The sequence below is a fragment of the Astatotilapia calliptera genome, chromosome 17 (assembly GCF_900246225.1).
Source record: "Astatotilapia calliptera chromosome 17, fAstCal1.2, whole genome shotgun sequence".
NCBI classification, from domain to species: Eukaryota; Metazoa; Chordata; class Actinopteri; order Cichliformes; family Cichlidae; genus Astatotilapia; species Astatotilapia calliptera.
Window position 1 is genome coordinate 760,001 of NC_039318.1, and position 26,408 is coordinate 786,408.

The 26,408-nt window shown below is 45.3% G+C and overlaps 1 protein-coding gene across 5 annotated transcripts in view; it reads right to left on the bottom strand.

The window, feature by feature from the left end:
- Positions 1–24,977, bottom strand: part of sbf1 (SET binding factor 1) — a 59,697-nt gene extending 34,720 nt beyond the window's left edge. For 2 of the 5 annotated variants that reach the window (XM_026148106.1, XM_026148105.1), the window contains exons 1-6: positions 24,522–24,977; positions 6,315–6,400; positions 4,312–4,449; positions 4,107–4,235; positions 3,188–3,298; positions 2,320–2,397 (exon numbers count right to left, since the gene is read on the bottom strand). In XM_026148106.1, coding sequence (XP_026003891.1) covers positions 2,320–2,397; positions 3,188–3,298; positions 4,107–4,235; positions 4,312–4,449; positions 6,315–6,400; positions 24,522–24,576 — 597 coding nt within the window. In that variant the 5' untranslated portion in view covers positions 24,577–24,977. The remainder of the gene's footprint in view (positions 1–2,319; positions 2,398–3,187; positions 3,299–4,106; positions 4,236–4,311; positions 4,450–6,314; positions 6,401–24,521) is intronic. The other 3 variants (XM_026148109.1, XM_026148108.1, XM_026148107.1) reach the window with 2 other exon arrangements.
- Between the last annotated feature and the right edge of the window lie 1,431 nt (positions 24,978–26,408).

Genomic DNA, 26,408 nt, shown 5'->3' on the forward strand with positions numbered 1-26,408 from the left:
ATATCCGATGTTTTAGAAAGAGACTGCTGTTTGATGGTCATGTCGCATTAAATCCGTCTTTTACGTCACTGACACGAGACAGACGCCAATTATCAGCGCCGGAGAAGACATGGTGAACGCTTCCTGGCCATCCCGTGTAGATGTCAGTGAAACTGCTGGGAAGACAACGTTGGAGAAACGTGAACATTTTATTTGTTCTGTATAATCTGCAGATTCTGACAGAAATCTATCCTTTGAAGCAGCGCTCCTCTGAAACAGCAACAAGGATCATTATTAGGTTATCGACATTATTATGTAAATAACAAAATAACTTAAAGCAAAAATTGGGAAACAAGTCCTCATATTAAGGCCATCAGTCACACATACTGTTGCTCTGGGTCTAAACAGAGCGCGTTGTGTGTGACGTCTTCTTTTGTGCATGCGCCACTTTGAGCGTTCACACTAGAGCGCGTTTGCTGTCGCATTTTATTTGTAGTGTGAACGAGCAGACAAAAAATCGGATTTGATCAAAAAATCGGAATTGAGCATCAAGACCTGCAGAGTGAACGCAGCCTAAGTTCTTGTAGTCTGGTCTTGGGTCAGAACGACTGCACGACGTCCATTCTTGTCTAAGGGCAGTGTTGCTGATCAAAAGCTGACGCTCCACTTCTGCAAGACACCACGTGTCATACTGAGCTCAAAGTATTAGAGCTGCGTAAACTGTTGCTACAGATGAATCTATGCTGTTGTAAGATCCTGTCTGAGTCATACACTTGCTTAAAAAGTGGTGTGTGTGTGTGTGTGTGTGTGTGTGTGTGTGTGTGTGTGTGTGTGTGTGTGTAAAATGGCATTCATTATTTCATAAATATCATTTTCTGAAATACTGTGATCTAACTGAGGATGCATCGCTCAGCCCTAGTATAGCTTTAGGCCTGTTAGTATGTGTTACAGGGCGCGTGGTTGGACTACAGCAGGGTTTCAGCTTTGAATCCAGGGTAAGCATTACCTCTTTAGGAATTGCAGCCATTTTTATGGCTCAAAAGGATCCAAAGTATTGGGACAGTTGGCCGAGCAGTTTCACGAACAGGTGAGGCCTCATTATTTCATAAATGAAGCAGATACAGAGCTTAGGTGCAGGAGGCTCTTTAGGCAGAGAAACACAACAGCAACAAAAATCCTGCCACAGAAGCGGCCAAATAAACAACCTACATTCTGGTGCCAGACCAAATGCTGAGCAACATCACGAGGGCGGGAAGACTACGAAAGACAGCTGAAGCAGATCATCACAAAGGTCTTTCATTGGTGAAGGAAGACCGAGTGAAGACCACTCCTGAGGAGGTTAGGGTTAGGTAAGTATCTACACAGGGTCCTAACCCCGTGCACTGCACCGCTGTCCCTTTGTGTTGCTTGCAAGCTCGCAGTCAGACCTGGGATCCAGTTTGGATCGTTCTCGGCCTCCAGGTGACGTTATAATCACACATAATCGAGCGCAGCTACGAGGCCCTCTGGCTGATCCAATCCAGCAACCACACTAAAGAAAGAGGCGGCTGCTACTGCATGCTGCTTAGATTACGGTAGATAAATACAGCTTTGTGCTTCATCTACGCAGCACCTCAGGAGAGGGGTTTGATAACGTGCTACATGGAAATGTGCTCTAAAGGTGAACTGTGCGTAAGCTACAGCGTGTCTGACTGAATACTTCTGATGCACATCAGTGTCATGTTGCTGCAGTTGGTTTGTCGTCTGTGCCGAGCGTTTAGTTACTTTGTGCAGGTGCCCTGCGCTCCTCCGAGCGCTGCTTGTGCGTGCTGGCAGAGCAGCAAACTCTCCTGTGTTCTGTGTGATGAAGGAGCGCGCGTGCACTGATGAGTGTGAGTGGAGACGTGGGCTAGCTTCACTGTTTGGGTCTTATGTGTGTTAATACTGATTAAATCTGATTCTCTCATTCAGACGCGGCGCTACCCGACAGGAAGCCATCTGCCATCCCATATGGTCGCCAAGCAACAAACTACGAACTGCACAGCAACTTGAATGTGTGTAAAGGTGTTCGTGTGCATGTGTCACCGAGGCGGGGAAAGAACGAGGAACTAATCCGTGCTTTTAAACGCTGCTGCAGCAAATCAAGCTGATGGCAAACAAAAGAAGCTTGAAATGAAGAACATGATGTAAACAAACAGAAAACCAGGTCAGCTGAAGCACCATCAGTCACAAATGATTTGAAACGACTGCAAGAAAGATTCCTTTAAAGAAAACAGAAACAATGGCGGCCTGTTGGATGAACAGAATCAATCACATCGAGCTGCTTGCTGATTGGTGAAGCTTGGAGAACATGAAAGTTACCTGGAGACAGGCCAGCAGCCAGTCACAGGCCAGGACCTGAGGAACTCTGTCTAAACTACAAACTGGGGCCTCATCTGTCTGTAACACAGAGGAACCAGGGTACAGTAGGGCGCACACAAATGACACACACGGGTTACAACATCTGGAGCAGGAAGTGTCAGCTAGTGTAGTTCAGAGAAAATACACACTTCCTGCTGTACGTGCACCGTGACACGAGTCATCTGTGTTTAAAAACAGATTATTAGATCACAGTTTCCAGGTGGTGGAATTAAAATAAACATGACCTTAAAAGAAAATATGAAAACAATGAATGAAGGGGAAATTAAAAAGTAAAATGAGGAACAAGTTATTACGACATTTTTATATGTGAAATACAGGGTTTATTAACCTGCTGGAGTTTTCTGCAGATTTCCAGCTCATCTGTGATTGGTTAAAAAGGTGTGTGCACATATGCGTCCACGATATGACAACGTGAGGTTAGAGCACACACTTTGTTACTGCTGTTCAACACGACAGGTCTTCAGTGTTTCTGCCTGTGTCACTGCAGAGCTGCGCTCAGCCACAGATGAGAGAAACCCACAGAAATGCACAAGCAGGTTAGACAACACTCGACCCTTTAAACACAAAGAGCGCTGGATGTTCATGCTGAAAACGCAGCTACACTAGCAGGCTGTGCAAAGCTTTGCTTCTATGCACACAGCTGGCTGAGCGACGCATCAGCTGCCATTTAAAGTCTGACATTAACACATTTTACAGAGCCTGCTCGGTCAGGGAGAAACAGCACTGGTTTAAATGACCCCTCAACTCAAATCATCACCTCTGGCAGGTCATGCTGCATCGTCAACGTGACAGAGACAGGAAGTTATACCTGGGAGCCTCCAGCGATGGGGATGACACAAGTGAGGAGATTCCCGACAACCGTTTCCAAGGGCGCAGACAGACCATCTACGTGGACGGTGTAGATCAGCCCCAGGCAGTTCTGTTCAACCAAGAAACACAGAGGTCAAGGGTCAACGGCAAACCCAGCACCGAGGCCACAGCAGGGTTTCACACACAGACGGCTGCAGACTCATTTACACAGCAAGGCCGCAGGTTCCAGTGCAGTCAGGTGTTTGTCTGGAGTCAGCATGTCTGTCTTCAAGTCGCAGCTAATCTCTAACAACGCTTGAAAATGATCAGAATCAACAAATTCAGTTTTATTTTGCATCCCTGTGAAAGACGACGATAATACCACTCAGAAAGTTCTCTTTGGTAATGTGCAGCTTTGTTATTGTGAGCTCAAATATGGGCCTTTTTATGTCTCTGTCCCAAACTACAGTTTCATGGTAAGAGAGAATGTCAGCCTCTAGTCTTTACCAGACTTTAATGTCCAGACTTCAGAACTGAAGGTCGGTCGGGGCTTTTTAAAAAGAAATACTACAAAAAGGAATTTTCTATGTCCAAACTTTGCACAGTAAAGTCTTAAACCACGGGCGGTCCAACAGAAAATGCTCTGAAACTGTGATGACTTGAGAATGATTTAATAACTTAGAAAGCTGTGCAGTTTCTTTCACGTTGGACGTCCATGCATGTGTAGATACACCCGTGTGCACACACCCTAACCCCCACAAACAGAATCAACCTGCACACATAATCCAACTCCAGCCAATCAGCTTCTTAGTTCCTTCTTCTGTCAACATTCACTCATCTTTTAAATAAAACGGATATTAATTGAATGTTGTTCATCTTGTGTTGTGTCATATCTACATACATAAATGTCACATGTGGAAAAGCTGTGTGAGCCGTACCCTGAACACCTCGGTGTGATCCAACTGGGACACCAGTACCAAGCTCTTGGGGGCAAAGATCTTAGCTGGTTGGACGACGGAGAGCACCTCATCTGCTTCGTCCGCCTCGCTGGCCTCAGCCTTCTGCAGCTGAACACAGGGTCACACATTACTGTCACATTAAGTTATTCAGTTTCAGTTGAATCATCATTTGACACCGTCTCACCTGGGGGTTGTCCAGGCCCTCCCAGAAGGTGAAGCAGGCACAATAGTGACGGTCCGAGTTGATGTCAGTCAAAACCGCTACGAAGAAGGAGGGAGGCAGCTGATCGGGAACCAGCTGCCAACCGCTGGGTTGGCAGAACTGAAGAGCGGGGAGGAGGGGAGGAGGGGTGGGAAGGTGGTGGCAATATTGGGGCAAGAGGTGAAGACACAGCGAAGAAGAGAAAGATAAACATTAGCAAACGTATCAGACAATAGTAGATCACATGGTGGGACAACACCTCGATTCATCCAGGGCTGGGCTTCAACTGCACCACAGCTCGCCATGAGCGACGGCCCCGTATATGACAGTGATATACGTGGCGATGGTGGCTCAAGAGTTGTGTGTTCGTCTTGTAATCGGAAGGTTGCCGGTTCGAGCCCTGGCTCGGACAGTCTCGGTCATTGTGTCCTTGGGCGAGACACTTCACCTACCGCCTACTGGTGTTGGTCAGAGGGGCCGATGGCGCGATATGGCAGCCTGGCTTCTGTCAGTCTGCCCCAGGGCAGCTGTGGCTACACCTGTAGCTGCCTCCACCAGTGTGTGAATGTGAGAGGGAATGAATAGTGTCATTGTAAAGTGCTTTGAGGGGTCCTGAAAAGCTCTATATAAATGCAATCCATTATTATTAGTAAATCAGTTTCCGATTTCAAGACAATCGGTTATAGTGTGTAACATTTAAATCTTGACTTGTAAAACAAGAAACATAAGTGGAGCCGTCGATTCTGCCACAGTGTTGACACAGAATCAATATTTACAGGGTTTGTCTTTGTCATTCTTGTGTCAGCTGCTGTCAGTTAGCTGACGTAAGCCTGATGTAAACATGGACCTCCAGTCTAATTAAAGCCGTTCACGTAGCATTTTTAGTTTTTGTCGTCGTCCGTTTCTGAATCACAGCGCAGATACGCTTTTAACTCGCCGACCCCTTTAACCACACTGACTGCTCAGGCCAGACAACCGACCTAGATTCAGACGCTATCAACTGATCCGATGACAGGATGTGAATATTTCACAATGGCTCTGCAGTTTGTTATAGATTCAGTTAGGGCTGCTCAATTAATCGAATTTTAATCTCGATTACGATCTGGGCTTTGAACGATCATTAAAAATGACTGAGCCGATTATTAGCCCCTCCCTCGTGCTTTACTCTCACACTGCTCCGTGTGGCAAATCGAGCGCACCTCTCTTTGAACACGTGTCACAACAATTAAGAGGACCCGAGGGAAGCTCGGAAAGCTAAGCAGAAGTTATTTGGAGAGGAGAGTGACTGCTGTTGGTTTAAAAGAGGTAAAAACCTTCAGTGGTGTGGAAACATTATGGGTTCAGTCAGACGTGGATCAAGTAGACACAGTGTGTAAACTTTCACTAAACATAGACGTTTACATTTTTCATTTATTTCTTATATTGCAAACATTTGTACTGTTATCAGTATTTGCACACTATTTATATTATTTTTTAAAGTCTTTATTCAATACATTGTTATTGTTAAATAAATATCGTCAAATAATCGTGATTATCATTTTTGCCATAATCGAGCAGCCCTAGATTCAGTACATAATTTCAACCTAACGTCCAGCCTTTATGCAGAATATCTAATCATAAGCTAGAACATATGCATAGGAGTGAAAGTCACTGTAAGCACTGAGGGTTTCACGTCAGTAGCTAACTACTTTAAATGAACAGGACAGACACGTGTGTTTAAAGTGGATACGTGAGGTCAGGCTGACATGGACAGGGTCAATATGAGCATCAACAGCACTGCAGTGAAGGTCAGTCCTCCACAGTTTCTGCACATGCTCACCTATGCATGACAACGAAATAAGCAGTATATGTTTAAATCACATGAACAGGTCGTGGCAGCTGCTGTGGCCTGATAGGGCCTATAGCTGCCGATGGGATGGAACCGCTGACTTTGACAGATTTAACTGTCTTGTTCTGCCCCCGAGGATCACAGATACATGACTTACCAGCTCTACGCCTTGTGGGAATGGGCTGTCCTCCCAGTCTTTCTCAGGAAACCGCTGGAGAATGCGACCTTGACCTTCACCTTCCACTGTGCAGAGACAGAGAGACAAATCCAGAGGTCTGAGTACGTTCCTTACAGCTAGCTGTTGTCTGCTTGTTTCTACCAACAGTCCTCTTAGACCTGAAGCATGAATGAGTGAAATACTCATGTAGTTGTTTTTGCCTTAATGCAAACCTGGAAGCTACCTGATGAAGCCAAAGTTGAAGTGACACGTGTGATCAGCAAGCTCATGTGTAAAAACCATGTGTGACTGTAAATGAACAGTTCTAATGATTCCAGCTGTATTCACGAGCTTATTGTCAGGCCTGTCCTTTAAATGGGTTCACGTGTGCCTGCTAAACATTAGTGAGATGTGTTAAAATGCTTGTTTGCTGCTGGTTAATGAGGCCATTTCCTTTGTTGGTCAGGGCCTGGCTCATCACAGCGGCACAATGACACAACAATGGCGGACTTATGTAACCACCACAAGCCCGTCTTTCAGCCTAGGTCCAGCTGAAGCCCAGAAGGCTGCTTAATGGCGGCATTCATCCGCAGAGAGAATACACTCAATCCACCCAGTACAAAGGATTAATATACAGAACACAACAATATAACACTAAATAAAGAAGAGGTGCTCACCAGCATTAGAAAAACCTAAAGCATTATATAGCAAATGTGTCTCAGAGCAAACAACAGAGCCCGTGGGCCTTTACTGAGAAACTAAACCAGAAGTACAGACGATACAAAAACAGAAAGTAGGCCAGCTCCCAAAACACAGGGGAATTCATTCTGTCGCCTGTACGCGAGTGTTACGTGGACGCTGTGGGGCGGGGCTGTCAAAGATGACGGCTTCGTTTCCTTTCACTTTAACACGAGTGCCCCTCATTCCCACACTGTGCCAAAAATAACATGTCCTTAGAGAGCTGATGCTGACCCCACTGCTGGAGAGGGAAGCTACACACAACAACAACAACTATCACTTACTTTGTCACCACAAACTTCTTTTTGATCAGCTGATATAAAGCATATGGACATGTAAACAAAAGGCATGTGTGGAACGCAAACAATAAGCAAAGAGTCCCACAAAAACAAAGACCCAGCAGAAATGAGACGGAGGACGAGTTACGAGGTTGTTATGATCATTTCAGGCTCTATGTTACAACACTTTGACTCCACGTATCAAATCTGCAGAGCCAAAACTGATAAACTGAGCCAGCGATACAGCTATGCCCTCTAACTGACAAGCCCCGAGCTACAGTACCACCTCTGTACTATCTGCTGGATCACAACTGACACAACACCTACGTAAAATCACCGTCAGAGCTGATAGAAGCACATCAAACTAAGGAGACGGGTGCAAATGTAAATGTGACGAGTCAGTCTACGAGCATTTGACCAAACCTGTTCATGGGGATTTTGGGGGTGGGAGGGGCTACCGAAGGTTATTTTGAAATGTATGACCTCACTCCATCAGAAAGTTACGACAGGTAGGTTAGGATGACAGACGTGCTGCGTGCCCACAGATCAGGGCTCAGAAAGGAAAAAACTCAAGACACCATCTCAGGAAGACAACTACAAGTTGTCTGCTTCAAACACAGCTGTGTGGAATAAAAGCTCAAAGTTCAAAGTGCAGATCCAACGGTCTGATGATGAAGTGAAACTAAATACATCTAAAAAGTCTTCAGCTCTTACAGGGACGGCACGTTGAGTGCAGCTCACACACAAACTTTTCTAGCCTAACGTACACACCAGAGCAAGTTCACAAGTTCATTAATACAACCTGAATTCAGCTGTTGGCTGGCTCTACATGCATCATATTCAACATTAAAACAATTCTCATTGTTCTCACAATAGGAAAGAGGATCTAATCATGTTACAATGCTGATATTTATAAGTAAATGATGCATCAAAAGGAAAGCGAAACAGGTTTTGCAGCTGGCAGCGATCAGAGTCTGTAAAAGTCATCATAGTGCCTGTTCTAATGTCTACATATACACACTTTATACCTACATTGGTATACTGGAGAAGTACAGTTGTAAAGCTTGAAATAATCCTGTAACCCTAGGTGGAACATGCTGCTTCAATCAAACTTCCCATCATGAAGTCTATTTTTCCAGCTGCAGGGATTCTGTTCTGTATCATTGCAGAGAAGTTCAGTTTGTTGGGAGACACTTTGCTGCTCCATGAAGTCAATGACAACATAAGAAACAAGCTTTGTCTTCTGAAACAGAAACTGCTGCACAGGCAGGGAAGTCCGTACTGCTTTGCTTTGGTCAAATGAAGCCGTGCATAGCCTGTATGATGGTCTGCAGGTGGGCCACAGCCCGGGCTGTCACCTCCAAAACAGCTTTGTCCTAACAGGACGCACTGTGACAGCATGTGTCTCGTTTCCACATCCAAGCCAGCACAGTTAGACCGACAATCAGCTGGGCCAGTATACTGTGACATTAAATATACATGTGGCAGTCCTTCACCTGGTACAGTGTGTTAACATGAGTGACACACCCATACTAGCAAATGCAGCAATTCAAAGCCAGCACTACGTGAACCATCGTGAAGATTAAACTCTTTATTTTAAACACACACTCATGCTGGACGTGATTCTGCACTGAAACCATAAGCTGCATGTCACTGAGGTGCAACCTGAAACCGCACAGCTTCATTATATCAGAAAATGCTAACCTGATAATAACAAATGTGATTCACAATTATATTCTGTTTTGTTAGCATAGCATTAGCATGTGGCTCATGGCTCGCTTTCAACAATCACTTTGCAATTAAAACTAGGGCTGCTCGATTATGGCAAAAATGATAATCACGATTATTTTCACTGAAATTGAGATCGCGATTATTTGACGATATTTATTTAACCCTTACGACCTACTATAGAACCAAGTACGCCAGAGCTTATATTATAGCTAGCTTACAAGGTTCAGGTTCTACAGGGATTTAAAAATAGTTACACAACACGGAGCGTGCTGCTCTGACCGGCTTTAAAGGGTTAACAATGACTTTAAAAAATAATATAACATAGTGTGCAACACCACTGAAGTTTTTTTTACCTCTCTTTTCAACCAACGGCAGTCACTCTCCTCTCCAAATAACTTCTGCTTAGCTTTCCGAGCTTCCCTCGGGTCCTCTTAATCAGCGGTCTCCAACCTTTTTTGCGCCACGGACGGTTTATGCCCGACAATATTTTCACGGACCGGCCTTTAAGGTGTCGCGGATAAATGAGGGAGGGGCTAATAATCGGCTCCGTCATTTTTAATGATCGTTGAAAGCCCAGATCGTAATCGTGATTAAAATTCGATTAATTGAGCAGCCCTAATTAAAACGAATCGCTAATGGGTCCTTAGCTCATTAGCCCCCAGTCATACATCCCATAAAGCAAACATCAACACACAATTTAAAGCAGCCAGAGCTCAGCAAAGGGTGCAGTGGTTCAAGCAGCAGCAGCCGACAGCAGGCATGAGCATACAGAGCTGTTTCAAAGAGCTGCCTCTCAGTCTGAGCGGCGTGACAGGAATGTGCATCGAGTAGAGCGGCCTTGCGAGCAGATGACATCCAGCTATCAGCCTGACCTGTTGTTACACAACAGCAGGTTAGTGAATGGATATGGATTATTTGCACTGAGGCTTTTCATCCTTGGCCATTCTCAGGTTTTTCATTATAACCAGGTTCTAACATGTCCTGGTCCGTGTTTTAAAACAGCATGTTTCTGGGATCAGTGTCCTTCACACACACAGGCTCCGACAATCAGCTGGTTTTTATTTTGAAAGATCAGCTGCTGCCAACCAGCTAGCACCAGCTTGGCCCAATTTTCTACTTCCTGTGTAGCTGACCACGCCCTTAATAACATTCAAAGACTGGCCCCAGAGTTACACAGGGTACTCCACAATTTCGTCCATCAACTACAACACTAGTCCTTGTTCTGCTGTAAAGATGTGCTTGAGGTTGAGGGCCAGTCTAACCAGAACTGCACCAACTGGAAAAGTGGTTCATGCTACGTCAAGCTCACTTAGGCAGCAGAGCAAAGAAGATGTGCTGTTGCCAGCTGCAGGCCAAGATGGTGCTAGTTAAGTTTCACTGCTGACCAAGTCACATTTTCCTGTCAAGGATAATAACGTACATTTCATCTTAGGAGACGACAACGTGGCCAACATCTTTTAGGGGTAGCATCACGGTGCAGTTCCTGAATCTCCAAAATCTCAAAAGTAGCTGAAAAACTGATAAGTTACACGTGGCCATTTGGATACAGCTCACTTTATGTCAGAGCTAAAGACCTAACCAAACGTCAGCATCCTGGTTATACTGTGGTTCTAGCACTTCTGACCTGAAGTGAAGCACCTCGTATCTCTGCCACTTTAACGCTATTTTTCATGTCCACTCGTCTTCTGCTGACAGTAGGGCTGGGCCATATCATACCGTTCACGGTAATACCGGTATAATGTTGCCAACGATAAGAAAATGAAATATGGCGATAGAATATGGGTAAAACGCGCATGCGCAGTGCCTTTGTTTACATACGCACATGGTGGAAAAAGCATGGCGGCGACGCAGAATGAGGAGGGCGAAAGCGGATCGTTGAATGAAACGATGAACCAGAACTGGTTCAGAGCGGGCCGTCGTTATTTGGAAAATACGGCGCACTTAAAATCAATCCTTTGATTTTTCTGAAAGTCGACAGAGCCCCTTATAATCCCGTGTCCTTATATATGAACTCTGGTCGTGTTTACTGACCTCGAAACGATTTTATGTGCACGGCGCTCGAAAATCTGTCACATGTTTCAGTACGACTTTGCTAAGCTACGAAGCCGCACCGCTTGATGGATTGACGGCTGTCGTAGGCGGAGCCTCGCGGAGTGATACGTACTGTGCTTCAACATAATGTTACCGTATTGTGTGTGTATAAGCTCTTTTTAAGTGTTGTGGATATTATACATGGTTACGCTGAGGATGTGTCGGCCAGTTTCCACTGGAAATGCCTTTTGGTTAAACTGTCAGCGAGGAATTTGCACTGTTACGTGTTTATATAACTTTAATGCACATAAAAAACAGCTGCTTGTTTCAGTGAAAATACATTGATGGGGTTTTTTGCACTAAGTTGTGGAGTTGTAAAGTATTTTGTCTCGTGTCAATTATATCGTCAGTTATGTCGTTATCGCAAATTTTCAAATGTATATCGTGATAAATATTTTTGGTCATATCGCCCTGCTCCAGCTGACAGAAGTAGTCACACCTCCAAGATGTGTTCAGGTTGTGTTGTTCTAATTAAATCACAGTGATAACCTCTCGAACAGTCGCTCACGGTCTTAGTTCATGTGAACAAGGAAAGTGTGCACAGGGCTGTTAATTATTAACCTACCGATATAATCTGTACAACTGCTCCGATCACATGCTAAATCAATCTTGTAAGATGGTCAAGCTCATACACACAAAGGCCTGGAACGTTGTAAAAATGTCAAAGAGAATGAGAGGTCACAAGCCACACCGACTTCAAACACCTCAAACAACAAAAGGAACCCCTCCAAACGAACTGGTTTAAAACCAGCCGACCACAGTGCTAACGGCTGCACTGTACTGTGTTTCAGTTTAGACATCCACCTCGTCAATCAGAGTGTGACAACAGTTATGCTTTTACAGTGACAGAGACATGTCCAACTAACTCTTCCCCATCTAATCAATCAGGTTTCTCATTCAGCTTTGAGCTATACTACTTTATCCCACAGGTACAATTGGAGCCACAATCCACTGTGATCAAGAACACATGAAGATGAGCAGGTCATGCAAAGGTTACCAAAAAATGGTAGAAACACAACAAGGTGAAGGGGCAGGAGAGGGGAGGACGTGGGTCAGTGTGTGCGCCACAGTTAAGCGATGACTCCTCACACGTATGACTGCTGGCAGTGACACAGGATGAAGGAGCCTGAATGATCATGTGATCCCTGAACGATGGCATTCGGGGTTGAACCGAGTGTGTAGCTGTCTGTGTGTCACGCTCTTGCTGCTGAAGCAGACCGCAGCTTCTCGCAAGCTTCCAAACCACAGTGACACGACATCAGGCCGTTTCTACGGTGACAGCAGTCAGGACCACAGAGTCTGGTGTGTGTGCAGATTTGTAACTATGTAGGCTGGTCCGAAGCAACGTCACCACCGAATGAGACCCGGGGAGGACGTTTACATGCACTGCAACTGTTTTTCTGGCATCTCACGTTTTAACTGCTACAACATGTCCAATGTTTCCCAGCCGTTTAACAGCAGCTGTTATTTAGCAATCAAAGATCAAGTTACAAGTGAACACTCCCTCACTTTCCTATTCTGGAAGTTTCAGTGCTACAAGTGATCTACCCGAGCCCTTACGAGCTTCTTTGCCCCAGCAAGGTGAACATTTGTGGTCCTGGATATCATTCAGCTACATTTCCAGTTTTTCTTCACCATCTTTGACAGCAGATGGCCAAAGAGTCTTTGTTTGGATGGAGAGCCTTTGCCACCAGGCACAACTGCTGCAGACAGAGAGCTGGTTGATGCGCTGTGGGCCAAGCTCAATCTGAAAGGATGGAATTGGAGCACTTCCACAAGATAAGAATTTCTACAGTCACAAAGCACTTAACAACTACACGAGGTAGTCGTGTTGAGCATTTTAAAAGGGAGTGTTCACTAATTCATTTCATAAAACATGAGCTTGCTTCCTTTCATTTGTGCACTCAACCCATTACAGACACAATCTTCTCTTCTTCACAGAATCTTTGTGTGGAAAACATCGATAATGCCGAGATGATGCAGTTGCAAATGCACACATCATTAACATATTCTCAGCTTGCATGGACTGCATCTTTGTTCAGATAACATCTCCAAAGCAGAACTGAGGCCTTCGTGGTGAAAAGCTATGACTTCATCATCATCACCACACCCTCGGTCCTGCTCTTTCTGCTGTCCGCCCAGCTTACACACCATCGCTCACTCGTGCCATTTGTCAAATATACTCATCCAGGACAGTGTTTCTGTGCGTGATCTAAAGCACACAGGCTCCTCGTGGGTACACAGTATGGTTCACCGTGCCTGAAATCCATACAGCCGCTCAGCACATTAATAAGAAACACTTGACATTCAGCAGTGTCTCTCAGTTTGGTGTTGGATAACACGATACCCTCAAATAAGACAATCCCTGTTCAAACCGGACTGGATGAGCAAAGACGCCTTTTAAGAATCAAACACAGAAAAAAAGGGTCCATCTGGCAAACGCCGTCGCCCTGGAGACAATGTGGGACGTTTTCTTTGTGCAAAAGCTCTTCAGCAAACTCACATCCTTCCTGCAAAAAGCTCCCCCCCTCCAAAGCTCCAAACAAAAAGAAAGGGCTTTCCAGGAGAGGAAACGGCCTCACAGAGAGGCCCAGCAGAGCGACCAAACTTTCAGCTGTAGGATGCAACTTGCTTCAGATCTAACACGTCACAAGGCTGATGATTGATAACATGAGCTTAATTTCTTCTCACGTTCATGTTTGGAGCTACATGTTGTTTCCAGCTGTCCTCTGCTGCCAAACACATTGAAGAGCACGGGAAAAAAGCCAAGGCTCCCACAACACAGGCCATCTACTCCCCAGTCTCTCTGAATCAAATCCACCCACCATTCAACTTCCACTCGACACTTTCAGACAAACAGCCTGTTACTCATTCACATCATGTTCAGAAACAGCATAAGACAACACAGAATTAGTGTTTTCATTCAGATATATATTAGAGATGGACCGATCCGATATTACGTATCGGTCCATCTCTAATATATATGTGCGGCTCAAAATAGACTTTATACGGCTTAAAATCAGTTCACATAAGACGAGAATCTGTGGATTCCAATCCCGATCAAGCAAATCCCTCAAAGAAACCTCACGGAGCAGCACGTTGGTAACCTCACTGTGGTTTTGCTCGACACTGATTGGCCCAGCATAGAGGAGACAGCAGTGCATCGTCTACCTTTGTGCACGCTCCTCTGCTAGAGCAGCAGAGCAAACAAAAACACAACAGTTTGAAACTGTCAGTGTTGCCAGCGTTTCTGGGGCTTTGACACATAAACCGACCTCCTGACTCTGCCTGTAACCCTGGAAGACATTTTTTCTGTGATGTAAAGCAGCGGTCCCCAGCCCCGGGCCATGGACCGGTACCGGTACCGGTCCGTGAGTCGTTTGGTCCCGGGCCGCGAGAGTTGAGGCTCGGGTGTGTGGTTTTCAGGGTTTTATCGTCAACTCCGTTTCCCTGGGTCTTTCCCCGTGTGTTATGAATAAATCGTCTTTGATGCTGGTACTGGTTTTGTTTTGTTGCATTATCCCCGACACCTTAAAGGCCGGTCCGTGACAGTACTGTCAGATATGAACCGGTCCGTGGCAGAAAAAGGTTGGGGACCGCTGCTGTACAGCACGCCTGACAGCATCACTCATTTCAATCACCTGAACTCTCAGTTCTGAACTATGATCTTTCATATCCTGAGCTTTAACACTTAGGTCTGTGCTTTTCATTATCAGTACTCGGCTCGAGTCAGTTTTAGATGTTTTCCATTACAATAGAGTACCATGGCCAAAGGTCCTGTGCAATGTGACAGGGACACCACATATAATATTTTAAAAAGCAGCAGGTAGCAGTTATTACCACCTGATGGAAAACCCTAACCACCAAACAGGGTTGAGCTGAGTAGCTGAGTAGGCACGAGTCGAAAAGGGCTTTTGGTGACTGCCATATTTAATGATATCTCATTATCTAAGCAGACATTAAAATGTAGCTCTAAAATACTTTTGAAATCACAAAACACTAAAAGACTTGTCCTCCTGAACAGGTGCACCAATCTGAACAAAGCATTGCATGTAGTGGAGCTCTGTGTAACCTCAGAAAACCATGTTATTATTAACAACCACAGCTTATGTGCTACATGCAAACAGTGATCAGACACAGTGGATTTAGATTTCACATGAAATATCTTTACTGGTCCTTAAATTCTGTATTTGTATAGCTGAAAACCATTCAGCAGCAGTACACGGCTGTGATGAGTAGTAGTTGGTACTAGGGCTGGGCGATATATCGAGTTTTTTTAAAAATATCGATATATTTTCATACGAGATATAAGATGTGACAATATCGTTTATATCGATATAGTCTATGTTACGTTATAATTATACTTGTGGAGCCGCAGGTTTGCCTCTCTTTCGTCCACTTTTGTCTCTACGCAACGTTACTCGGCCTCGCCTCTCCTTCACTGAACACAACTCCGCCTCCCCCATAGCTTCACCTGCAGGCAATGACAAGATGAAAGCGGAAAATCTCCGTTAGCGAGTTACCGTGCGTGGGGCTGGACGGCGTCAACGTGTTAGCGAGCTAACCGCGCTAAAGACATGCAGCCCGGAGGAGCTGCACGGCCTAAAATCCTTTCATTTTCTCAAAAATCGACAGTGCGCCTTATGTATGAATTCTGGTTGTGCTTACTGACCGCGAACCGATTTTATGTGGTACACAGCGCTCAGCAATCTGTCAAAAAATGTTTTAATATGACTTTGCTAAGCTACGGAGCTGCACCGCTTGATGTCGGAGGATTACGGCTACCGAGGAGGAGCCTCGCGGAGTGATACGTACTGTGTGTGTATAAGGACCATAAATGGCACCTGTTCAGAGACGTGGTGCAGCTGTGAAATCTGTCTTTGTTATTATGCTCAGCGTCTATTAGTTTACATTTTGACTGCACAATTGTGAGCTTTTTGTTATGCACAAAAACAACATTGTTTTCTTTTATTTATGGACCATGATTATTTAATAAATGCTGATAATTTATTTTTGAGTAATTTCTTCATGTACATCTACGCTGTATGTAAATAAAAGTGCCCGTGTGACATCTGGGACACAGTGTGACTAAGAACTCTCTTTTTGTTCTTAACTTATGGCTTTAAAAAAAAAAAATATCGAGATATGAATTTTGGGTCATATCGCCCAGCCCTAGTTGGTACTGTATGCTCTCCATCAACCAACCACCTCATAAAGAAACTGAACTTCCCCTGTCGCAGTTCTTTTAAACACGGTGGAGAAACTTCTTAAAAATTTGTAGCAAGTTCTCTGAAAATTGACACACACACACACACACACACACACACACACACACACACACACACACACACACACACACACACACACACACACACACACACACACACGTCATCAGTTTTTGTGACACATCTATAAGGAGGACGTGGGGCACGGTGGGCAATGAGGGTGTAAGAGCTTCATCAGGATTTCAATACTTTGGGAAACCTAATGGCAACAAGCACAGAGTAAAGACGCGTTAATTAATAAAAGCAGATTCTTCATCACATCATTACATAGAGGAAATATGGTCCCGGCGAGCACGATGTAGATTCTGCTTCCGTGTTCTCCCCCTGAGCACGGCAACAGGAAACTTGACTCAATAGATGTGTGCTATTGCGCCTTATCTCCTGGCACCCACACCTCTGTCTTTACTCAGAAATGCATTAAATCCCTTTAATCATTTCATTTGTCTTTTCTCCCGCTGCAGTCTCCTATGTCACACTAACTTCCATGGCATTAATCACCTACACACACGTAACGGACATGACATCTGGTTACTTGGGCAACCAACAGCCAAGAAACAACTACGTGTCTCATAACCAAACAGGAACCAGACTACGAGACAGTGAAGGCAGACAGCTCTGTCGGGACAGCCCCCAGCACACTGCAGAGGTTATCAGGCACCCCTCATTTCTTTATATTTGACGTTTTAGTCCTTGGACTCTAACATTTTGCTTGTTTGTTACACCAGCTAACAATAACGCATGAATCATTCAACCAATAAAAAGACATTTAACTGAAAGCATGAACCAAGTGTTTGGTCTACATAAACTGGACTCGAGAGAACAAATGAAGACTTTCAGGCCTACAGCAGACAAACAGTATCTGAAAGTGACGGCCTTCAGAAACAAGAGGGCAAAGAAGGCTGACAGATTTCAGCTGATCCATACAGTGATCCCTGAAGACTCGGCAGAAACGCGTTCAACAGGAAAGAGTCTGTCAAGAAGCCATTCTCAAGGCACAGGCTGACCAAACGGCACCAGAACTGGACTGAAAACCAGATCATCAGAGTGACGAGTCCATGTCTGAAGTGTTCTGGTTCAAAGTGTTGTCAGTATGTATGAAGAGGTCACAGGGGGAGTTTCTGCAGCCATGTGTAAAACATGGCGGAGGCTCCGTCATGGTTCAGAGCTGTTTCAGCCAGTTTACTGTGACAAGTTGGGGCAAAGCATAACAGCTGACCTGCGCACAGCACCACCCTGACACATGGGTTCATTAGCACAGCTAGCCCTTCCCTACAACCATGTGCCAGCTCCTCCCTTCTCACAAAAAGATAATGAAACAAATGGATATTTTCCTGGAAGTGCACAGGTGCACGTCCCATTAGCTGAGCATCACAAACACAGACCCAGAATTGTCCTGCACATCTGAGTCTGTCACGTCTGACGGAAGAAGAGTGCGTTCATATCACAGCTGCAAGCTCCAACTTTAATGCACACAAATACATGATGTGAATTCAATTGATTAACCTAATTATTGGTCCAATATGTAGTTTCACTAAGCCACTCTGAGTCTATTATACAGAGTTTTATAAAAGCTCGTTCTCGTGACTTTTTCTGTGTCTGAAATTTTCACGGATTAATTCATTGATGTTTCACAAACACGTCCATCTACTGCATTATATAACATTTTAATTAAAAGAAGAGCAGGTCTGTTTTACAGGAAGACATGCAGTAAATGTTTCTTCAAAGCTACATGACATGATGTGACATTTCTATCATACTTCTAAGCCTGCTAACTGTTAACCACGAATGTACCTAAAGCATTACGTCAATAAGTTTCAGCGATGTTGTTCTGGGGGAGGAGAGAGCAGCCAGGCACAGACTGGGTGGGGCACGCGACCTCTAATCTGTATATTCAAACCAATCACAGGCCTCGTATGAGATTAGCACAAGCACAGTGGGTAACTGAGGGGCAGATCTGATCTGGAGTCCATGTTAATAGAGATGAGACTTAATCTTCTACCACTGGTCAAGTTTCAGTAGTTCTTACTGCAGGAAGAACAACAACAAATGACTGCACAAAGCACTAATAGCAGGACGTCTGCACAGTGCCAGCTTAATGTTGTTGCTTTCACAGATTTTATATTACGCACACATTTCACCAATGGTATTAGTTTCTTTTAAAAAATGTAGAAGATTAAAATGAGCATCATCCTCTTACATACATAGTGGTGTGGTTACCACAACAGGCAGCCAGCTGCACGCAGCCAGCACTGGTAATCCTAACAACCCCCATCTCATCTTTAAATCAGACGTGCTCCGGACACGCTGGAATCACCCCGCAGGGTTTGCAACGATTGCTCCCTTGAGCTCTGACGGCTAACTGTGAGCGGCACTGACTCAGCCTTTGTCCTGTGAGGGGACAGCGAAATTCTCAAAATTCCAGGGAGACCATCAAAGCATGAGGAGGGAGGCATCCATAGCCCCCTACACACACACACACACACACACACACACACACACACACACACACACACACACACACACACACACACACAGGGGCCGTCGTCTCCCTCATGAATAACAAGCATTCAGAAAAGCAGACAGACTGCTGTATGCAGCACAAGGCAACACAGCGAGACCTACGGCCAATCAGAGTCACCGATTACAGTTAGGTTATTGCACGTTCTTCTACTGAACCACCATGAGAATAGCAACAGTACTAACTTGGCCAACTTAATCCACGTGTCATGTGTGCTGCATCCTGCACTCTATCCCAGCACCATCCTCACCTAAACTAGGGCTGCAATGACTCGTAGCCATAATTGATGATGTCGACGTGTCATATCTAAAACCATGTGTTAACAGTTATTGAAATAATCCTACACTAATCAAAGAAAAAATGGCAAATTGGTTGACTCGACTCGAGTCCCAGTGCGGACACACCTGAAGCTGAGCATGTATGACTCTCACAACACTCAGCATCACGGCAGCCATCACTGAAAACAGCAAGCAATAAAAATCACTCTATATTTATAATCAGTCAACTCGACCAAAACTGGGAAAACTTTCAATTGAGCCCAAATGCTGCCACTACTAACTCAGACTGTGGGTCACCATTATCGTTTCAAAGGTGGTCTTTCCCTGTGTGCTGGCAGCCTGTCCAGGTACTGCCCCCCTGCAGCAGCTCGGACAGAACAGGACAGGGGGGTTTTCAAATATCCACATTTTTACTAGTCGGCACGCCAAAACTGTTCTTCACAACCAGCAGACCACATGCGGGTAAACGTTGCCATGGTAATAAAGCAATCACTCAGAGACAGCCACAAACAGGCAGGCCATCAAAAGTTGCATGCACACACACACAAACGCACACAAAGCTGCAGTTCACCACAACCACGGCTGTGACCCAGCGTCACTCTGTCCCCCCTATGAAAGGCAGATTGTGTGGGCTATTTCTGGAGGGCCTGAAAGGCTGCTGCTCTGGAGCGATGGAGGAAGTGGTTGCCCACAGGCAGGCACTGCTGGCAGCGTCACACACACTCCTCTATCCTCCCCAAGCCCCCTCGCTTCATCTCACTTGCAATATGAAATGTTTTTATTTGCCCCTGAGCCTTATGAAGCATCACGTAAATCTGTCCTTGCATTTGCTCACTCAGTTCTGAACGCGCCTGTAAGCACCACAGAGTTACAGCTTCGATACTCCAACCATTCAAACTGGCAAGGTCACAAGATATGTTCGTACCAGATGATGCCAGCACATACATGTTCCTATATTTCTACAAGAACGTGGGTACAGAAGTTGTGCGTTCTTATTTGATTGTTATAGAAAATATTTTAAATAAAAACACGACAAAGACTGATGCGTGTGAGATATGGTATCAAGTCTTCTGAAATGTTATTGGTACCAACACCAAAGCTTTCTGTATAACTTTATAACACACCACCTTTAGGATGTAAAATCTCACAAGTAATACTTTTAGACATTTGTGTTGGACTTCATCATTATTAGAGTGAGTTTTGAGTAATGGCCAAACCGCTTTGTGGTGGGGTCACACCAACTTCTAATCAGGTGAACACTTGTGCCAAATTTGAAGAAATTTCCCAAGACAACGTAAAGGCAAGCAGGTGGACAGATGATAACATCGTGCAGATTAAGAGAGGGTATCACAGGTAAAACCTACTATTATCCTAGATACGGTGGCTGCTGTAGGACAAATAACTCTGGCTGCTGTTCATCTGTAGTGAGTAGAGCCTGTTGTCCACAGCTGTCAACATGTTTTTACTCTGGAGGAGGCTGTAAAACTGTGACAGGAGTGCGAGACGAGTCGATAAATCAGCGCGAGTCCCTTCTGACTGCTGGCAGCCATACTGAGGTGAACTGTTGAGCATATTCTCCACTTTCTGTCTGGTTTTGCCACCGTTAGCAGTTTACTGGCATCCGTAAAACTTTCTTTGAAGTCGAATACTGCTTGGCACTTTGCAAATAAGCTCATCCAATGTGAGAATGCAACCAGAGAGCAGGTGTGGATTTTAGAACACACGAGACCAAGACTGTTAACTTGTAACCAACTGTTGCCGCTGTTAAGCCGGCTCGCTAGCTGTCGGTAGACGGGAAGGTCACATGTCTAATGTTCATGCACATTTTCCTGTGTTGGAGGCCTGACTTTTGATCTGATGATGATGCTTGAGATGAGGAGGAAGACTATGACGTTTTGTTGGTTTTTGCTTCTTTGGTGAAGGAGACGCCTGATCACATGTTGAATGTGAAATTTGCTTTCACAGCACAAGAACGTGTTCTGTTCTCGTCCGTCTTTAGCTCCACCCACCACACGAGGAGGTGGAACGGTGACATCTATCTCAGCCGCCGTATTCACGATGCTGGGACAATGTGGTGCCTTCCACAAACCGCTGCTCACTTCTATTTATCTTTAATGTACCAACTCTAAGTTTATAACAATACATCAGGTTGTTCCAAGATGTAGTAAATGTATATTTATGCGTACAATATTCATTTTTCTGTCAAATAACCTAAAAAACAACTGACCGCAGCTTTAAATGCTTTGCAGACATTCATATAAAAATCAGATATGACTATAAAGCAGTGCTGCTGAGTGATTTGTAAAATACATCCTGATTGTGTGTGTACAGTGTAAATGCTCTATCAAAAATCTGCAACTTCACATCGAGTATCATCGCACGGTCCAACCCTAACACGTCTCGGAGACACGCTGTATGCACGCGGTGTGTGAAGAGGAAGTGATCCGAGCTCTGTCACAGCTCTGCTGCCAATGAGATTCACAAGCTTCAGCACTGAAACCAAACACACTTTTGTTCTTTCTTTACAGAAATTGTTTTCTACGTGGAATCACATACTGGAAATAGTTTCACAATTACGCTCTAAATCACTTACGTGAAGTTCATCGTTGCTACAGCTAAATAATGCTTCAGTCTCAGTCATTCGTTCAAGTCTGAGCCGTGGCAACAAAAGTGGTGCCAGAGGTGAAACATGGAACTTTAAACCCAATCTCCACCACAATCACTGCTACAAATCTGTCCGGTCAAGAGTCACAGCACACTGATTGATGCCACTGACGTCCTGTTAGCAGTGTCACAACTCCACTACGACAGCCACACCATGACACACACAAGCCCGATTCATGCTCGGTCATCCCCTCTGTGCCCCTCTCCGTGTCCTCCTTACTTGACTGCAAGCTGTGGAGATGTTTTTGTGTGTAAAAGGAGGCTGGCTACCAGAGCTGTCACTGCAGCCTCAAAACAGCCATCCTACATTCTGTTTAGGGCCGCCACAATGACCAACACCCTCAAACGGAGCGCCAGAGGCACACAGACCAACTACAATAGAGCCTGTGTGTTTGTGAGTCTTGAATGAGACCAACTCGCAGAGCCTCAGACCAAACACGCCTCTTTCCTGGTTTTCAGACACGCACTGGGGGACAATATGGATTCTCACTCTAAACATAAGTCTCCCTCTGGACTTCTTCGCCTGAACTTCCTGTTTGGGCCTCAGACTGTGAATCCAATTGGTCGCCAACTCGGCACACCGCTGTCAAAACACTGTGACATGCTGAGTTTTTCAAGAGACCCTCTCTAGGGCCACCACACCTCGGGGCAACTGCGAACTCTTCCCAAGCCGCAGGCAGCCATCTTGGCTCTAAGTAGGGCTCCATAGATTGTCTAAGGCGGCATCTTAGCAGAGCAGAACAGTTCCCGGATAAACAAAGGTTCAAGGTTTTCCCTCTGGGTTCGCATCCGTTTAAAAGTCAGCAAAGAGACACAAAAAATCTGACAGATGGACGTCGTGTTTGTAAACACCCACATGGTTACTCTAAGAGGCAGATGAGCAGCGATGATGTCAGCCCCGACAGCCTGTCAGTGCCCACGCTTGCAAAACATTCCACTAACTGAGTGACAAGCAGCAACCACCCAACTAACATAAGCACACACACACGTAGACAGGATGCATGAAATATTTAGACACAGGAGGAAACGCCACTGTACTGCAGAATTCCTGGTATTCTTATACTCGAGGACCTTTCATTGTTGATGCGAAGCCAAGTGTTTTCTTTACAGTCAGTTAGTGCCAGCACACTGTAGCTGCAGCATTGGAAGAAAGCAAAGTAATCCTGCATAAACACATGTAAAGTCAGAACTCTCCAAATAAACAATAATGGAAGCTTTGCATTTGGAACCAGAAGAAACTAGAAGAAGATGGACCCACCAAGCACGTGGATGAAGGCAAAAACCGTCCTTGTTGCAAATGGGGACGTTCACCACAACAACAACGCCTTCAGCCTCTAGAAAGGCAACGTTAGTGTAGCCACACCAAAAATCATCATCACCCTCAAAGTGTTTGGCTTTTATGAGGCACGGAGCGTTTGATCCATTAAGCCACCGTGGCTTTAATGTCTGCTTCCCAGATGCTTTTTACTGGCATGTTCTGCTCTGCAATGCATTCAAGCACTGTAGCACAGGAAGGGGAGTTTCTGCAGCGCTTGCAGCGTCCACGTTATAACATCCTGTATTCCCCCCTTCTGAAAGAAACATACAAGACGCAATAAATGCATTCATGTGTCAGAAAAGGGGATGTAGGCCACCCCAGCATCACGATAAAAGCCAGTCCAGAGCCTGCTTTTAGCCACGAGGGCCTCGTCATGTTACAAATTTGCCTCTTCTGAATAAATCATAAGCAAAAGAAAAAAATCACTCTAAATAAAAGACAACCGCGTTACAAGTTGCATGCTTCCGTTGGATAGGCGAGCTGAATATTTCATGATTAAACGGGCCATTATACGGCACAGATCTAGGCCAAGGCTCAGGCTGAAGGGAGGGGGGCTCGGATAACGGTCCAAACCCCGTCCCAGCAACGCGAGGGAACACAGCTCCGGTCCGAGGGGGCTCAAGAGGGGGGCAAAGCCATCTAGGTTAATCCAGACAAAACACACACAAAGAAAACAATAAGCAACTGCGGCAGGAAGAAGCATCGATTTGTACTTTTAAAGTGATTTGATCAAGTCCAGGTGGACGTCAACGCAGCGTGGCTATTCAGGACCCTGCAGCCACAACAACACTGACTAATCGCTGTCACATCCTGTGTTAAGCTACCCCTGAAACAAGTCATTTTCCCAAAACGCCACTTCTAAGGCTTGCAAATGAGAGAGAACGGGCAAGATGCGGGTGAATAAATCCGTCTCAGGTCTCACCGACCAAACTGAAAGCCCCTCAAAGCTAGTCCTTCTAACGTTAGCTCTTAGCAAATGAAGTTAGCCCAAGTTTTCTGTCACCGGAGTGAGGCAGCTCGGTTTCCTAAGCTAAAACGCCATTGGAAGTTGGCGGTTGTAATGGAGTTCTCCAAGCAGCTTCTCCTACAGTCACAAATGTGACACACCGGCTGACAGCCTCGCATTCAACTACACTAATCCCGTGAGGCCTGCGCGCCCCGGTCTAAAGTTGAGGCTAGCAGCCAAATGACAGCGCCCAAGTCGGTTAGTTGTGAACGGGGGCCTGGCCCGTCCCCGCCTCCCTCCCCTCCTCCTGTTTGCCCACAGCCGTTAAAGCTAGCAGGGCTGGCTAACTCAAACACCCACCTCGCTTCTCTAGGTCGTAACCGACCACAACAAAGTAGTCGGCGAGCCTGGCCATCTTGGAGGCTCACGGCGACAGGCCTTTAGCGCTAAATCCTCTGCTCTTTGTGCCGTCAATAGTCCATTCACATCCTGCCGGCGACAGACACATCACGGGCGACAGTAGCATCCTTCCAGCTGCACCCCGCCGCCATACTGTCAGTCTGCCTTGCCCTGACAGCGGAGAGCCGCGAGTCTGCGCACTGACAGACTTCCAGGGAGGGGCTGCTCGACAGGAATGTCCCATGTGGGGAGCCAAACCAGCTCAGGGGCTAACAGTCTGACCAAAACCTATAATAAACTCAAAGAAGTTTCGACAGTGCCGGCGCTAAAGGGGTGAAAGGTGGCGACGGATTTTCAGTGCCCGGAAAGAAAGAGGACCCACAGAAATGTAGTGGAGCTGCCTTTCCTGTAGCGAACAGCCAAACGCAGTCCTCTTTAAGCGAAGCCCAAGCATTTCAACTAAGACGCAGATTCACCACAGAAGCTAGGAAGAGTGGTTCTTTTTAAAAGATGATTTATTTATTTATTTTTAGCTGAGTGTTTTTATGTTCACTGGATGTTTGAATCAGAGGGGCACACTCTGAGATAAAGCGTCATATTAATACAAAAAATACAGTTTTTATTGATTAGTCAGTAATGAAAACAATTGTTTTAAGTGAGTGAGGTCCACAAAGTAAACACATGATTACTGTGGCAGATTGTTTTTCATCCTCCATCTTCAGATCCCAACATCACAGGTGCAGACTACTGGAGCACCTCAAACTGTTCCTTTGCTTGACCGTGCAGACACTACAGAGATGTCGTTTGCAAAGATTAGGTTAGAGCAAACATAATGACGCGTGTGATGAACACACACGTTTGAAATGAAAAGCAGGCACCCTCGTTTTGAAAATGATCGGCCTGAATGATGATCTTCCAGACCTATTGCCTTCTTTCTCAAAATTTCCTGTTTGTGTTTCGTCTGAATTGTCGTCAGTCATGGAGAAAAAGAGGAAATTTCAACTTAAAAAGACAGTAGCTTTGTCTGTTTTACTCATGTTTCATCATGCTGAAAATTAACCCTTAAAGTAATGACAAGAGGCTGGAGCTCGTCTCCAAATCGATTTCTGTGAATCATTCCAGGGACCCCCATTTGTTCTCCTGTGTTATGGATGCAACAGCAAGTAACACCTGGATGGGTTTGTTCTACAACATTTCCCCCACATCAGTCTGAACTGCTGCGACTTCCTCTTTTCTGGCTCGCTCTCACCTCCAGCGAGTCCGGAACGCAGCAGCGAGGCTTCTTAGTGGTTTAAGCAGATAGCATGACATCACCACAGCCTGGGCCTCCTTCCATTTGTGCAGTGTTTGTTTTACAGCACTCATTTTTACAGCGCTTTCAGTCTGTCACTTTTCCTCCAAATAACATTTTATGATGGGGAACACATTCATAGCCTCACCTGGCAGGATGATATTCCCAAACTGTAAAAACTGCTCAGTTATCATGACGAAAATCATCATTCACACTGGCTCCAAGTTCCTCAGTGGTGCCCGCAATCCCAGATGACCCAGCACATCCTCAGAGGCCCCGTGTTCAGGCCCCGATGGCTCGGGAGGGATCTAAATAACACCAGACAGTCGGTTTCACAGTCATTGCTATTGGCGTACTACTTTTACTGACTTTTCCATTTTTTCATTGTGTTTCAGTCTTCTTTTAACTTGATCTGAAATAAACTTTAACGTTTGGGGGTTTCTTTGTTTTACATGAGTACTCTGCTTCTGCCTGTACAAAGCCAATGTTTAATATGCAAACATTTAATGTTTTGTTCCAATAATACATTTAGCACATAGCTCCACTTTAAGTAGGTT